Source organism: Chaetodon trifascialis, chromosome 11, assembly GCF_039877785.1.
Source record: "Chaetodon trifascialis isolate fChaTrf1 chromosome 11, fChaTrf1.hap1, whole genome shotgun sequence".
NCBI classification, from domain to species: domain Eukaryota; kingdom Metazoa; phylum Chordata; class Actinopteri; order Chaetodontiformes; family Chaetodontidae; genus Chaetodon; species Chaetodon trifascialis.
Genome location: NC_092066.1, coordinates 15,729,063 through 15,744,585, shown reverse-complemented (window position 1 = coordinate 15,744,585; position 15,523 = coordinate 15,729,063). Strand labels below are relative to the sequence as shown.

The following is a 15,523-nucleotide window of genomic DNA, read 5'->3' as shown; positions in this document are numbered from 1 at the left end:
TTCAAAGTCAGAAGCCGTTTATTTTGTCCAGGTTACTCTGGAAAAGTCAACAAACCTTTCTGTGAACACTCCTCAAATGACTCTACTGAGGAAAAACTGTTGACAGCACGGTCTGTGGATTATCCAGACACTGGCACATAAAACTGAAACTATCTCTTCGGCTGGATTACACTGTCGGTTCAGTGAAGTGAACTTCAAGCATTTTATCAACAACTTTCCAGCCTAAACAGTGTTTAATACTACAAAGGATTAAGTGTCACTTAAATAGAAAAATGTCATGCAACAGTAGACTGTGCGTTTGCCTGTGAGATGCATGTGTTGTTTCCTGTCGTGTGATCGCTGTGTGGCAGGAGGAAGTGGAAGGCGGATGCAGGAAGGTGAGAATGAAAAGTGAAGTGAGGAAGGTGGCAGGCTGACCAGCGGGAGGCATAATGAAAACCTGCTCAGATTCTAGAGTGACGCTCTCCACCTGTGTGTGTCACTTGTTAGCGTGTGTGCATGTGTGTGTGCTTGTTAAGGTCTTGGCTCAGTCAGGTCCTAATCAAGCCTTCAACACCGCTGACCATCAATATTTAATCAGCATCCATCTGCAGAGACTGCTGCTTCTCTCTTTCGTCTCTCTCTCTCAATCACACGCATTGTGGCCCTCGCACGTTTTCCTCCCTCGATAGAAATCTTTGAACCTATACGTTCAATCCACAGATCCCAGATCAGACGGGTGAGTCGCTGACCCGATGCAATTAAACTGACTGCCTCACTTTAAAGCAGCACACTTTCATATTCTTCCAATTTTTAAAAGCAGTGACCTGGAAAAACTATTCCAAAGCAAAAAGAAAACAGAGCTTTTCCTCCTGAATGCAAATGAGACTAATCACTCAATTTAAAAGTGCCTGTTTACAAGCCCCTCTGTGTATCCATACTGCCTGTAGGCATTACAAAAGGACTGTAAAATTGGTCCAACCTCCTCTTTTCCAATCTTTCCCTCTCTTTCTCTTCCTCTCGCACTCATGCTGTTCATCAGCCCTTACTGAATCCCAGCCGTTCTCCTCAGCTCAGCACACCGTGACAGCAGGGAGGCATGTCATGCTGTATTAGTGAGCGTACATGTGCGTATGCGCGTGTAACTGCACACATATCTGCGTGCGTCTGCGTGAGAAAAACAGCGACAGAGGAAATAGTGCACATGGCATAATGAAGCAGAGAGAGAGCGAGGTAGATTAAATGAGAGGGATGAGGCAGGAACAGTGGAGGAGAGGTGCCGAGCAGCTAAAGGTCAGAGGCAGCCTGCAGCCCATGTGTGTTCAGAGAGACTAAAGACCATTTAGACTGCTTTCCTCAGCTCACGGGCATTTGAGTGGCGTACGAAAATAGGGCATAATAGCACAATAATATAGGATTTCAGGTGAGGCAAATTAATTCTCTCTCTCTCTCTCTCTCTCTCTCTCTCTCTCTCTCTCTCTCTCTCTCTCTCTCTCTCTCTCTCTCTCTCTCTCACACACACACACACACACAGATAATTTTTCTGCTCCTAGATAAAAGCTACGTATGAACAGGGCTTATGGAATTTAGGAAAAACTGTGTTTTGCATGCAGCCGGTAATGTCGATGATATTCTCTGTGACTCACTCGCTGTAATGCCTTTTTAGTGGCAGTCACAGAGAGTATAACTGAGTGCACCTTAATACAGTAAAGGGTCACTTCATCCAAATTACAAAAACATATTCTGATTTACCTTTAGGGTAAAGGCTTACAGACAGTTTCAATTTTATTTGTCCAGATTTTAAAATATCTATCAAATTTCTGCCTCTGCCTCAGTCTCAGTGGAATAACGTCCTGGTTATCTTGTCGGGATAATACACAGGCCCCCACTGAACAAACTGTCGATGGTGTGTTCTGTGGAGTAAAACATGTGACTGTTTTTATTCGCTCCAAACAGCCAATTTACAGACTGTACAGACGTGCTACAGTACAGACACCAGCCGAATGTGTGTCTGTTTACGTTCTGATCCGATCCCAGAATTCACCAAGAACTTCAGTCGTCTCTGTTACTTCCCTCCCGTCTCTCTCCCTTTTCCTCTTTTCTCGGTATGTTTGTGAAGTGGCATTCAATAAACCGTTGGAGTAAGCACAATGTTTTCAATTTCCGACTCCCACGTCTCGCTCTATGTTCTGAAAGACATTTGTTGTTCTTGTTTTCTGTAGGAATAGCTCAACACTTTGGGAAATACGATCATTTGTTTTCATTCTGACAGATAGGTGTGAAAATCGATGGGTGGTTAGCCTAGCTTAGCATACAGATGAGAAGCAGGGGTGAACAGCTATTCAAAGATCAGAAATCTGCTCTCTGGCAGCTCTAAAGACATTATATGTTGTTTGTCAGTCAGTACATGCACAGAAATGTAAAAACACCTGATAGGCTCTTGTAAGGTTAGTTCCATAATTCTTGGCGAGGCTAATCTCCTGCTAGCGCCACACTTCACACAGCAGCGGCATCAGTCTTCTCACCAGAAGGCAGATAAGCATAGTTCCTCAATCAGAAATCTCAGTGCCATTCTCCAGAACTCTGAAAACAGATCCTTTAAGATACTTCGTAGTGTCTGGAGTCGCTCATCCTGTAGAAACTGGCCTTAAAATACCGTCTAGTAAGCGAATGCATTACTGAGGCTATTACATATTCTAAAGCCATTCTGCAGCCCGCCGGGAAAACACACACATACATAAACCTACACATCAACACTTTTTCTCTTCTCCTCACACCTCCTGTCAATACCACTTATCACCTGTAATCAATGACTGGACTCATCAATTATGTATTAGCTATAGTTTCCTGTCTGCTGACACAGCCAATATGCTTATAGGCTATATGTGTGTGTGCGTGCCTGTGTGTGTGTGTTTGTGTGTCAAAGATGAGGCGGAAACAGAGAAATAACAAAAACACATATTTTTCTTCCCAAAGTGAGGATGAAGCCACACCTCTACGTGTCCATCCATCTGTCTCTAAATGCTCCCGCCCTGTCTCGCCGTCTCGTTTCCTTTCACCGGGGAATTGGCTAAATTGTGTGTGTGTGAAATCTAAGCCTGGGCCAGGCCAGCTTTGGCCCGGGATAAAAACACCAAGCTCATCACTCACTCACTCAGGCCAGGCTCATGTTCGATCTAATGACCAGTCTGTTTCTCTCTTGCGCACACACATTTGCGCGCACACACCATCTCCAGGCTGCTAAACATGATATGTCATAGCCACAATGGAGCGCCTTACCAATTTCTGCACAACATGGAAACAAAAAATCTATCCGCTGTCACGGCTTTCCTCATGCCTTTCAACCTGAAAACACTACTTCCACGCAAACAAATTCACTCAGGGCCACACACACACACGCATATCTAATTTTTCCCAAGCTTTTCTTCACGGGTCATAAATGCGCAGATCACATGTGACCTGATTACTGTGAGAGTTGTTCGGTTACAGAGGGACATGCTGTCGTATTGATTTTCAGCACCAAACTGTGAGGTTTACATTCTGAGAGTGAAAGATGAGGAGGAGGAGGAGGAGGAGGAGGAGGAGGGTGTGAATTTGCTGATTAGAAACAAAAGCAGCGAAATGCTGAAAGTGCAGCGGCAGTACATAAAGCATGAAGAAAACACAAAACATTTTCACTCTCTTTGTCTCCTCTCTGTCTGCGTCTGTCTTGTTTTTCTTCTCACTCCTGTTTCCTCCCTCTGGGGTGTCCCTCTCTCTTTTTGTCTCCCTCTCTTTTCCTTGCTCCTTCTGTGTTTGTTTATGTCTCTCTGCCGCTCTCTCTCTCTGGTTGGTATCCACTGCTTCAGCTGGGCTGCAAGAAGCTGTGATCCACCTGCCAAGAATCAAACAGTGCTGCCAACAGCCAGACTGGCACACAAAGAGACCAGGATGCTTACACACACACTCACACACACACACACACACACACACACACACCTTAGGATGGTGCCAGTGCCGCAAAGAGAAAGACTCCTCAATAAGACCACCACGCAGACTTAATATAGAGTACAATATGCGACTACATAATGAGTTTAGAAGATCTTTTCTCCTCAGAGCAGGAAATATTACATGGCAACTGGTCGACATGATGTATCATGAAGGGGCTTGCTGACACTACATTCAACATGCTGATACCACATTTATGAACCTCTTTGTTTTCTCTTTTCACTGCCTTTGGATGTAAAAAGCTAGATTTTTTTATTTTTTTTTAAATGACTAGATCAGCTTAAACAGATTTTCAACCAGGTTTTATGTCCCCGCACACCAAGAAAATGCTGACGATCACAGTTTACAGAAATCAAGGTCCCCTTGTGGCAGGAAATCTTCCGCTAATAGAAAGTGAGGAGAAAAATGGGGAGACAACGCAAACACGATGCTGATCATTCCTTTTAAGGACAAAATGATCTAAAAAGATATACGACTGTACCGCAGTGATTGTGTTGCAGATGGTGTTTTTAAATCAAACGTTTTTAATCCTATTTTCATCCTCTTGTTTTTCTAAGTAAACACCTTAATGTATTTTCCTGTTCTTTGAAAAAATAAATGAAAGCAGAATTAGTCAAGCCCTACAAATTCAGTGGGACAACAGTGCAAAATAATCTAAATTAAAATAAGTTGCTCTCACTCCTTATGAGGTCGCTTTGCTTGTAATAACAAAGTGTACAGAATGTATCCATATCAATAAATAATGTACACAAGTGCCCAATATGTGTTTCATGAAACACAACTCTTAGATAAGAAGATTGACACCAGTTTCATGTCTCAATGTTAAATATGAAGCTACGGCCAGCAGCTGCTTAGCTTAGCTTAGCTTAGCACAAAGACTGGAAACAGAGGGAAACTGCTAGCCTGGCTCTGTCAGTTTTCATGCAAATTAAACAAAGATGAGCTTCAGAGGTGCTGGTCTGTAGACTGTGAGGCAGGGAAGCTGTTTCCACTCTTTACTATTCAAGCACACGCTCTAAGCAGCTCGGCCCACACTGTGATGACTTACTGCACTCAAATACACGCGGATGCAATAAATAAAACAGCTATACAACTTAACACAAGTATACACACACACACACACACACACACACACACACACACACACACACACACACACACACACACACACACACACCCAGTAACTCAGTGTTAGTGCCGCCACACACGCAGACCTTCCACTCCACTGAAAGTGCAGTTCAACGACTGAGAGTGTTGTCAGGGCAACAAACGGGCGGACGGAGAGCAGGATGAAGGAGTGGGAAGAGTTGAGCTCTGAACTTTAGGAACAAACTGCCGTCGTACAGAGTCTTCCTCTCTTGCTGTCTTTTCATCAGTCCTCTCTCCACTCATCCACAAACCACCAGAGGCTCTCAATCACTCTTTCTTTTCTCCTTCTCTCTCTTCTTCTGCATCCTCATCCTCTGGTCATACTATTTTTATCAAAGCTGTGTGTTACTGTATCTCCTTCATATGCTTACCACCGGTGCCTTCTGCTTTCAATTAGTTTGTTATACACAGTCCTCTGTCCTAGAAGATGCTTTTACTGGACCTCTTCCCGTAAGACGAAGGGAGGAAATTTTGCTTTGTGTGGAGGAAACATTGAATAGAAGCATTAATCCATGGCGTCAGGTGAACTGTCTTGCCACCATCCTTTTACACCCTGCATTTGAAGCCTCATTTTGAACTCATTTCAAGGTCTTTACAGTGACTCTGTAATCAGATTTCAGGGAATGTGAGAGAGAATTTTAAGCCAAAACTCTATTATGACTCCATCATCTGCTGTTTGTGCACGTGGGATGTGTTTCCCCAAAAGCACACATATCTCAATCTGCAACATTTTTAATTTCACGAGTTTTTGTGGAATGAGGTGGGATTTCAGAGGGAAAACGTTCTTTCTTGAGTGTGATATCTGTCTGCAAACTGAATGTTTCTATGAATAATTCAGTGAATTTAAATTATTATAATTCTAATGCTAATTCTACTTTGATTCAGCTCAATTGCACCTGCTTTCTAACTTCCCCTTCAGTTCAGAGAAACGTAATGCTGATCCGCCACATTGCCACAAACACAAAATTAAATTCCTCTTCGGGTTGGACTGAATTGTAAAGATTAACCACAGTAGCCTATAGTTATACTAATGAGTGACAGACAGGAGCAGATCACTGGAGGTAGTTGCTGTCACACACAGTAAAATTCAATTAGCTTTTGCATGCATGGCTAAATAGTAGTTGCAAAATGAAGCTGATTTAAGTTGGACTGGATTGATTAATTTGCTCTTGAATGTTAGTTTGTCATAAGAAATATCATTCAACACCATAACAAATCTGAGTGTGTATATATTCATACTAGTGTGCTGGTTCTTAACATCAGACCTATTTTAACGTGGAAAGGCACTTTTCTTGACTTTAAGAAACTCAAATATGTCAGTATAAGGTTATACTGAGAATCAAATGTGATTGTGTGACATGCAAGAGAAGACACTGACAGTCAGGAACCTGGATGATTTCCATGTATGAATCATGTATATGGAGATCCCAGTTTACTTATCATATCGCTGGGATCGTGAGCATGTACTGTACAGATGTTCCACAGGATCTTTAATCAGGAACTTGCCAATAAATCTGGACACTTAATATATTAGCTGGTTTACCACAAATGTGATAGTAGACATAAAAATAAACTGTGATGATTTATTGACAGACTGGCCATGCAGTGCAGATGTTAAATGATAAATACTCACGTCAGTGCAAATGACACATTGGTGAGAGAGTTGTGATAAATGATGAAGATCAAGACAGCTTTAATAAAATCCTTAATGTCTCATCCAAAACAAGTAAAAATTTAAGACCAACCGTATCTGTTCATTCTGTTTTTATCATATGTTTTCTCTCTGTTGAACAAAAAGGAAGTCTGAACCGATTAACCAAGGCAAATGTCAAGCAGGAAAATACATCTACATCATTTATCTGAACTGTGAGGTGGAATCTTCCTGAATAAATCAGCAGAAATGTAAGACACTAACCCAATTTCAGGTAAAAATAAGCCAAGAAAACAGTCATGAGATGTCTTCTACACCACAGTCACAGGTGGGTAAAAAATGTGACGATTGTTAAAAGCTGTTTTTCAAGGCGGCTGCCTTAGTGAAGTGATTTTGGGGAGGAGGGATGCACATGGTTTATTGAATACCTTACTCTCCAAAGCCTTGAAAAAAAAAGCCCCGGCAACCCAAAAGGCAGATGGTGCACAAAGCTAAAAATGTTTATGAAAATATTCATGTATGTGATGTTCTGTACCTCGTCAAGCTTGCATTTTTGGACCTCCCTCCCCCCCTCTGCTGTGGCAGAAAGCACATTAGCCTACTCTGCTATTTCATATACACTAGCAGCACTAGCAGAACAGAAAAGATGCCACTCTGACAGAGTATGACAGGAGCACTGCCCTAGTTTGTCGCTCGAAGAAGCTCTGGAGTGTGTGTGTGTGTGTGCGTGCACGTGTATGGTTTGTCTGCACGTGCTGGTTGAATGCTTACAGTGTTGAGCTGTGACATGCAGTCAGATCCAGACACTTGTTTTTTTAATAAGCTTCTTCCACCAGTATGCCAACAACTCATCAAGGGCAAGGAGCAACACACACACACACACACACACACACACACACACACACACACACACACACACACACACACACACACATAACCATAACGACACGCACAAACCAGACCTTGAGAATTCAGAAACAACTTGCAGCACAAACCACAGACACATACGCCTCCACACACTCGCCTCCACGTGCGCTTAAACTGTGACGCATCCCACCATTCATTTGAAGACCTGAATTAAAACAGCCGGTGAGGAGTGAATAGAGTGAATGAGCAGTGACAGATAACGCTTTTTTTCCTTAATAAGACAGCACAGCTAATTCTGCAGGAGTGTCTTTGTCTAAATCCTCCCTCCTCCAGTGTGTGTGTTTGTCTTTTTTGGCTTTTTCTTGACCTTTCTTGTGCTCCGTTAGTTCTTGTGACATTCAGACCACACATACACACACAGGGCTGTCACACAGTGGTTGGTCACAGGAGGGTAAATTGGCCTGGAATCTCAGCAGTGGAGACGGTTAGGAAATCACATGTCAGATAAAAGAGTGCTTAGACAGGTTGCTACTGTTGGTACACACGCGAAACATGAATACACACACACACACCTACAGTACAATAATTGTCTGTTTAGCAGCTTGTCTGTCTGCCCTGCTGCCTCTGTCAAATCAAACATAACCCACTTTGCACTGATGTGGACACCATTGAGTAGTAAACTGAAAGACTGAACAAGCGTAACTTAACAAAACACTGAAGCTAAAAGGATGCGGGGGCGTGGACGCACTGCGAGGACATTCATGAGGGAACCATCCTGGCAAAACACCCCAAATCAACAGAGACATGTTTGATGGCTTGGCCCTTTTTGCTGCTGTTCAGTTTTGTCTGGCAAACCACTCCAGGACTCATGGTCTCAGCTGATATCCAAGCATCGACAGCATAAGCTCTGCTTGTGTCTCGAAAGGAAAGCCTAGAAGACAGAGGTCCGCAAATCAGTGTCAGCAAAGGACAGAAAGATTAGCATTAGGAACTAGCAAGAAGGGAGCTGCAGACGTGCACATACAGTAAGAAGCCGCAGTCAAAACAAAGAGTCCTTCAAGCAAAGTACGTAGGTTGTCATCGCCATCATCAAACTGTTAGAAATGGCTGATGAAAAAGCTAATTTCAGCGTTTTCTCTATGGTTTACACTCGGCTAAGTTGGCTGAAACTTTTTTGGTCAGGGTTGGGGAAAGACCTCGGTCATGTTGTCGGCTGTTGGCAGGGACCGGGAAGGGAACAGCCGTCTCCAGTATCCGAGCTGAAAACTTCGTACAGAGCCACCCACTGATACTACGCTCCAACCTCAGGCTACTCCTGCCTGTGCTTCTGTGAGAAAACACGCCGAATTTGCGATGCTAGCAGATGTTGCCTGTCAGGAAAACATCAACAAAGGTTGTTTTTCAGAGTTTGAACAAACAATGCTGCTGTTTGCAGGTGAAGGCGGCTGCAGTCACGGAGGTTGTGTATTTCCCAGCTGTACTTGGATATCTAGATCAATTCCAAGCATGCATTCAGAAACAGAACATACGCTCATTTTCACATTTAGGAATCTTTTCTTTAAAGTAAAACCAGGTAGACCTTGAAGCTGTATGAATGTTTCCTGACAGTTAAACCTCAGCTTCTTTTGAAATACCTTCACGGGCGTTCAACAGCAGCGAACTGATTGGAGCATCAGTCAGCAAACACGCTATATCTACAGCTGACCCCGGTCCTCGGCTGTTTGTTTGTGAATCTGTTTAATGCTGCCTTTCACAGCCAAGGCCGCAGAGCAAACAACACGAGGAAAACAGAGAGCGGAAACAACCAGACTCAATTTAGTCACAGTGTGTGTGTGAGTGTGTGTGTGTGTGTGTGTGTGTGTGTGTGTGTGTGTGTGTGTGTGTGTGTGTGTGTGTGTGTGTGTGTATTAGAGTGGTGGAGAGTGGTCAAGGCCCAGTGATCAGTGATTTGACCAGCAGTTAAGGGCTTGTTCAGAGGGGGAAAGGGTCACTTATTCCAAAAATTCACTCCAGCCATCAGACATCATACGCTGAGGGAAGGCTTTCTTTGACATTAATGAACTCTGTGTCTGACAGAAATCATTCAGGCTTGTTGCAGCTGACTTCAAGTTCGGCTCTGTAGCTGGTTAAGACACACACATGTTCAATATTGGGAACAGACATAATGTGTAAAGTTAAAGATCTTCTGTGTCAACTTGTGGAAGGCCTGTGCCTTTTACTGAGAGATGAGTACAATCTGTCATTTGTGGCTGTATTGCCTCAGGTTTTGTTTGCATTTGTACGTCAAAAACTAAACATATGCATATGTGCACGTCCAAAGCTTCTTGGCCGGACAAAGTGACTTCTAATTCAGCAAATGAGATATAACGTGTTCATTAGTGAGCTTCAAAGCTGCTGGTAGGCGGATTCTTTTATGCTTGGGCAGAGAATGCTAGCTGTTTCCCCTGTTTCCAGTCCTTCCAGTGCTATGCTAAGCTAAGCTATCCAGGTGTTGGCTTCAGCCACAACTTAAAGAAAATTATATTGATCTCTCAGCAAGGAAGTGGATACACGAAATGTCGAGCTGTTCCGTTAAACATGGACAAAAGCACTCTCAAAGGTTAAATGTTTCAGACCAAACCGGAAAGTGATTTGACTTCAAGTTTGTGGGGCTGAATAGAAAAACCATCAAATATAACAAAGGCTCTGTGAGAGCTGGTATGGCTGTTCTGCTCAATAGACCATGCAATAATGAGTTATTCAGTTTGTTTAGAAATGTGTCTCTTTCTTTGTTCTCATTATTTCTTATGACTTTTGTCTTGCAGATTCTCTCTGGTGGATGTGCCTCTCTCTCTCTCTCTCTCTCTCTCTCTCTCTCTCACACACACACACACACACACACACACACACACACACACACACACACACACACACACACACACACACACACACACACACACACACACACACACACACACACAATGAATCCATGAGGTGAAGCCCTCACAGCAGAATCATTCTCTGTCACAGAGCTGTATTTATAACCCCATCTATCAGCCAGCCCCAGGAATACATGACACTATTCTCTTGACCAAGACCAGCAAACTGCCCCGGCCAAACGTGTGTGTGTGTGTGTGTGTGTGTGTGTGTGTGTGCATGCGTCTGCGTGTGCCTGTGTATGGGCCTGTGTTATGCAGATATAGGAGCTCATTACAGAAACCATACAGAGGCTCATGACTCCTGCTCAACTGTTACACTGCTGCTGGAGGTCAGAGAAAGAGACAGAGGGAGATTGAGGAGAAGAAGAAGACAACGGCGAAAACAACTGAGCAGCGAGAAGATGGAGGGCAGGAGGGAGGCTGAAAGAAAACAGAGGGCAGATATGAAAGAAAGGGATTAGAGATAGGCCAGAGTGGAAGAGGCAGAGAAGAAAAACGGGAGGGTGCTCGCTGTCTCTTTCTGCTGCTCTCTGATGAGAGCGGAGATCTATATCCTCTTCTGTCCAAGGTCATGGTTGTTACATGGGAGCGCAGCAATCTCTCAGACTCACACACACACACACACACACAGAGATATGCACACACTTAATGAGGTATGGCTCTGCCGATAACTACAAGCAACCATTATGGATTAAAGCAATTAAACCAGAGGAGACCTTTGACCCAACATTATACCACAGTCAGGATCTTGTGTGAATCATAAGACGGGTGTGCTTTACATACTGTGCGCTTGCCGCTGCACTAACTGCTCGCCCTCATCTTAACCTTACAAAGCAATACCGGCAGTCCGTCCCCCAGCACCCTAAGGCCAATCGAATGAAAAGCAAGTGTGCTGTAGTTCAAGAGCAATTACAGATGCCAGCAAACCTCAAGACTATAACATAAACCACAGCTGAGTCGTGTTTTTCCCACGTTTCCTTGTTTTCTCTCTCCTTTTCTGTCTTCTCATGATTATTAATTCAATTATTTTTCCATTTGCACAAAGCTTTCAGGCAGACTTTGGAGTTAAATCTTTCATTTACCTCTATCAATATACTCTAATCAACAGCACAGGGCTCCAGTCATGCTTCCTGACAGTGTTTTCTAGGATTGAGGAGATATATTTAGAGTCAGCAGCGATAGTCTTCTCCTTTGCCCCCACCATGAATCTGCACAAGGAGGGCATAGGTGCAAAAAAACCCCAAAACAAAACAAAAAGAGAGATGAGACATGTCGTTCCACTGTAGAGGGCTTAGAAGGGCTACAGAAAGAGAGTAAAGGAGGGACGAGGACAGCAGGACAAAAAGGAACCATGGGAGACCTGCGAGCATCCACCCCGCTGTTACATCAGTATGCCCTCAGGGTTCACACAGACGGTGCGTAGGGCTCCCTCTGCTGGTGCACAAAGACTCCCCCACTCCTCTTCCTCTCTTTACTGTCGATAACAAAGACCCTCAGTGGATGCTCTCCATCACAACAACTCATGAATGAACACATTTCCACCACATGTCATATTCCCCGGCCTGCAGTTCATAGCAGTTTCAAGCCATTCTATCAATTCTTCTGAGAGGACTGTGTTCCGCCACTTCACCCTCGCCAACTGAGTTTCCTGTAAATGCCAACAATTTTGGAGCAGATCAATAGCTCTGGTAGTAAACTAAGCTTGTTGACAGCTTAACACTATTTGCCTTCTAACACTATCAGCTCTATCAAAGGAACTGTGTTCTTAATTGAGCCTTGAGAGCTGTATCTTTTATGACAGCCTCGCTTGTGCTACTACACATCCTCAGAGGGAGGATTTCCTGGAATAACACGACTACCGAGATGCGTGGGTGGAGAATATGCACACTCATAGACAAATACAAAGCATACACACATACACACACACACACACACAGGCACAAAGAAGAGCAATCCCTTAGCTATGTGTGCAGTCACAACAGGAAAACTGGCCGGCTGAAAGGTAAACGTAGAGCATGGATGGAGTGGGCTGACAAAAATGGCTTCATTGGATTACTGTCCCATTGGGGCCCGTATGCGCACACACACACACACACACACACACACACACACACACACACACACACACACACACACACACACACACACACGGGTCAGGCAATGGGCTTAAAGGTACCAATTAGGCCAATAGTCTGACACAGCAGGACAGAGAAATAACCAGAGGATGAAAGACCAAGTGAGTCACGCAAAGATGTATAGACACACTCACTGCCTGGCAGATTATTTAAAAGTGTGTATTAGTAATGAAACCCCCTCTGACCTGTCAGTCACCTCCAAAGTCCTCAAGATGAGCATGATTCAAACACACACACACACAAACACACACGCACAGCAACTCACAGATGCCCCTGTGCGTTTATCTAAATCAACAGGAGTTTCCTTTGGCTTCCAGTTGGTTTCATCATTCATGCTCATTTCAATGAATATTTCAACGGTGTGTTTGTGTCTCCCTCACACGCATTGTCTCCTGCTGTTAAAACACTCCTCCTCCAGCTCCTCCACTCTCTTCCCTGCTCCCTATCTACCCTCAGGAGCCTTTGTTCTGCGTGAAGTCCTCAGGGCTGTGACATACATTCAGTGTGATGTACGTATACAGTCAAGTCAGCCCGAGACGGGAGATCCCATCCCCACCATCACTGTTCTGGCCTGTCACTGCGTGCAATATGAATCATTTGACTGTTTGATTCATCCCGTGTAAGCTTGGACTCTCGATCTGTGTGTGTGTGTGACAGAGTGAGTGAGAAAGGACAGAAAATGTCAGTGAAAGGCAAATCATGCAGCTCACGACAGGGCTGGGGAGCCTTGCTGATCTACAGAACAGGACTGACTGGAGCTTTGGGGAACGCTGAATGAAATGATTCACAGAACGACAAGCAAGTCACAGCTGCATCATCTCCAGTCAGACCGTCTGTCCAACAGCAGCCAGCCAAAACAACCACATCCATTTTTACCTCAAACAACCTGCTTTACAAAGCTGTTACTGTGGACGTAACTTGTGCATGCTGCTCCGTTGCTTTCTCCACATTTCTCCTGCAACTTCCCCAGAAAACAAGCCAGCTTCCCTGTTTCAGCCCACCAAACAGTCAGGAGTAGTTAGTAAGTAAATGCATTGGCTAATTTCAGGCAGAGCATCGATGTTAATACAATAACTGAGAGAGGCTCAGCAGCAGCGTGTGACAAATTTAATGTAATTGCTGCTCCTCATTTGCAGACTGAGGCAGTGGACTATACTCCACAGCAGGAAAAAAAACATTTATCAGTGTGTTATAATAGAGATATCTATAATTAAGAAGGATTTTGACACAAATGTCAATGTTGTTTTGGCATAATCTTTATAAGTTAGACTACTTTAAGGCAAGAAAACTAGTTAGGCAGGATGATAAAATGTGAGGAAGCTCTCCCGATGTCAGAAAGTGAAACATCAGCCTCCTCAGTCTTCAGCATGGCAGGGTTGTCTGTGTGTATATGTCATACAAATTTAATGCCAATATGCCCGGAAAAGAAAAACGTGACGAACAGTTTTTCCCCCCTCTCTCTTTCTCTCCCCTCTCTCCGCTTTTCTTTATGCATGATTCATAACAGAGCCCGAGCACTTAACGAGAGTCTCCGCCGCTCCGCTCCGCTCCTTCCCCGGCGAGTGGAGCCGCGGCACGGGGCACCCCATCCATCCGCCAACACAGCGCACAACCAAGTCAGCCTCCCTCACACTCCACTTCAGGCTCACACGACCCGCCAGGACACCCACCTTCATTCTCCGGGTAATTCCGTAAGGCTCGGCACGGCGACAACGCGTGAAAAAGAAGCAGGGAGGACAGGAGGGAAAGGGATGGATAGATCCACAGGACGCGTGGTGGTGCCATTTTCAGGCTGCGCTGCGCCCTCGCTGCATCCCTGTTGGCGGTATCGAGTCGGTGAGCGCAGCCCTGCAATTGAGGAGAGAGAGAGAGAGCAAGGGAGAGAGAGAGAGGGAGCAGGAGAGAGGAGAGGGAGGGAAAGGAGGAGACGCTGGGAAGGAGGGTCCACAGCCAGCCAAGTCCTGTCAATCAGCCGCCTGGCTCTGAGGTGGCACTCAGAGGCCTTTGGAGGCGCCTCACGATAGGTTACACTGTAAGAAGTGTCAGTGTGAACAGGTGATTTAGTCTGATATTACATAACAGTATTTGTAGGGCTGCAACTAAGGATTATTTTCTTTGTCAATCATTGTGTCCATTATTTTCTTGATTAATCGATTAGTTGTTTGATCTATAAAACGTCAGAAAATTATGAAAAATGTCGATCGGTGTTAATCAAAATATCTTGCTTTGTCTCAACCCAAAGATATTCAGAGCAGAAAAAAAGCAGAACATATTCACATTTATGATCCAATAATTTGACATTTTTTTCTTAACAAACCGATGAATTGATTAGCAAAATAGTTGGCAATTAATTTAATAGTTAACAGCTTATTGAGCAATCTATTTAAAAGATAGAAGAGTAGATATACAGAGAGATGAGACCAACATTTCCACTCCCAAACAAACGTGTTAACAAGGACACATTCAATTGTCAGTGCTTCAGTGACACAGTCAAACTTTTGTAATCTCTTCCAAGGCCATCATAAACCAAGAGCCATGCACAGAGCTTCACATGTAATGATGTGTTATAAGTATCAGCAAAACCAAACCTTTCATGGGATTATGTGATGCTAAGCATCATATCATCATGTTATATGTTATAGCTGATTTATCTTTAAAGAAGATGCAGAAATGTACATGAAAAACTGTTTTATTTATTTATGGTCTTGCTCAGCTGTATTTCCAACATGACAGCTGGGTATCCCTTCAGGAGCCGTGAAAGAGACACAATCTTTGAAAATTAGAGGTAAATCTGCACTTGACTTTAACATAGTTATGACCATAAGGGAAACAAATCA

General features: G+C 43.9%; 1 protein-coding gene across 3 annotated transcripts in view; it reads right to left on the bottom strand.

Annotated features, from left to right (window-relative positions):
• Positions 1 to 14,540, bottom strand: part of epha4b (eph receptor A4b) — an 86,166-nt gene extending 71,626 nt beyond the window's left edge. For all 3 annotated transcript variants that reach the window (XM_070974943.1, XM_070974945.1, XM_070974946.1), the window contains exon 1: positions 14,357 to 14,540. In XM_070974943.1, coding sequence (XP_070831044.1) covers positions 14,357 to 14,471 — 115 coding nt within the window. In that variant the 5' untranslated portion in view covers positions 14,472 to 14,540. The remainder of the gene's footprint in view (positions 1 to 14,356) is intronic.
• Between the last annotated feature and the right edge of the window lie 983 nt (positions 14,541 to 15,523).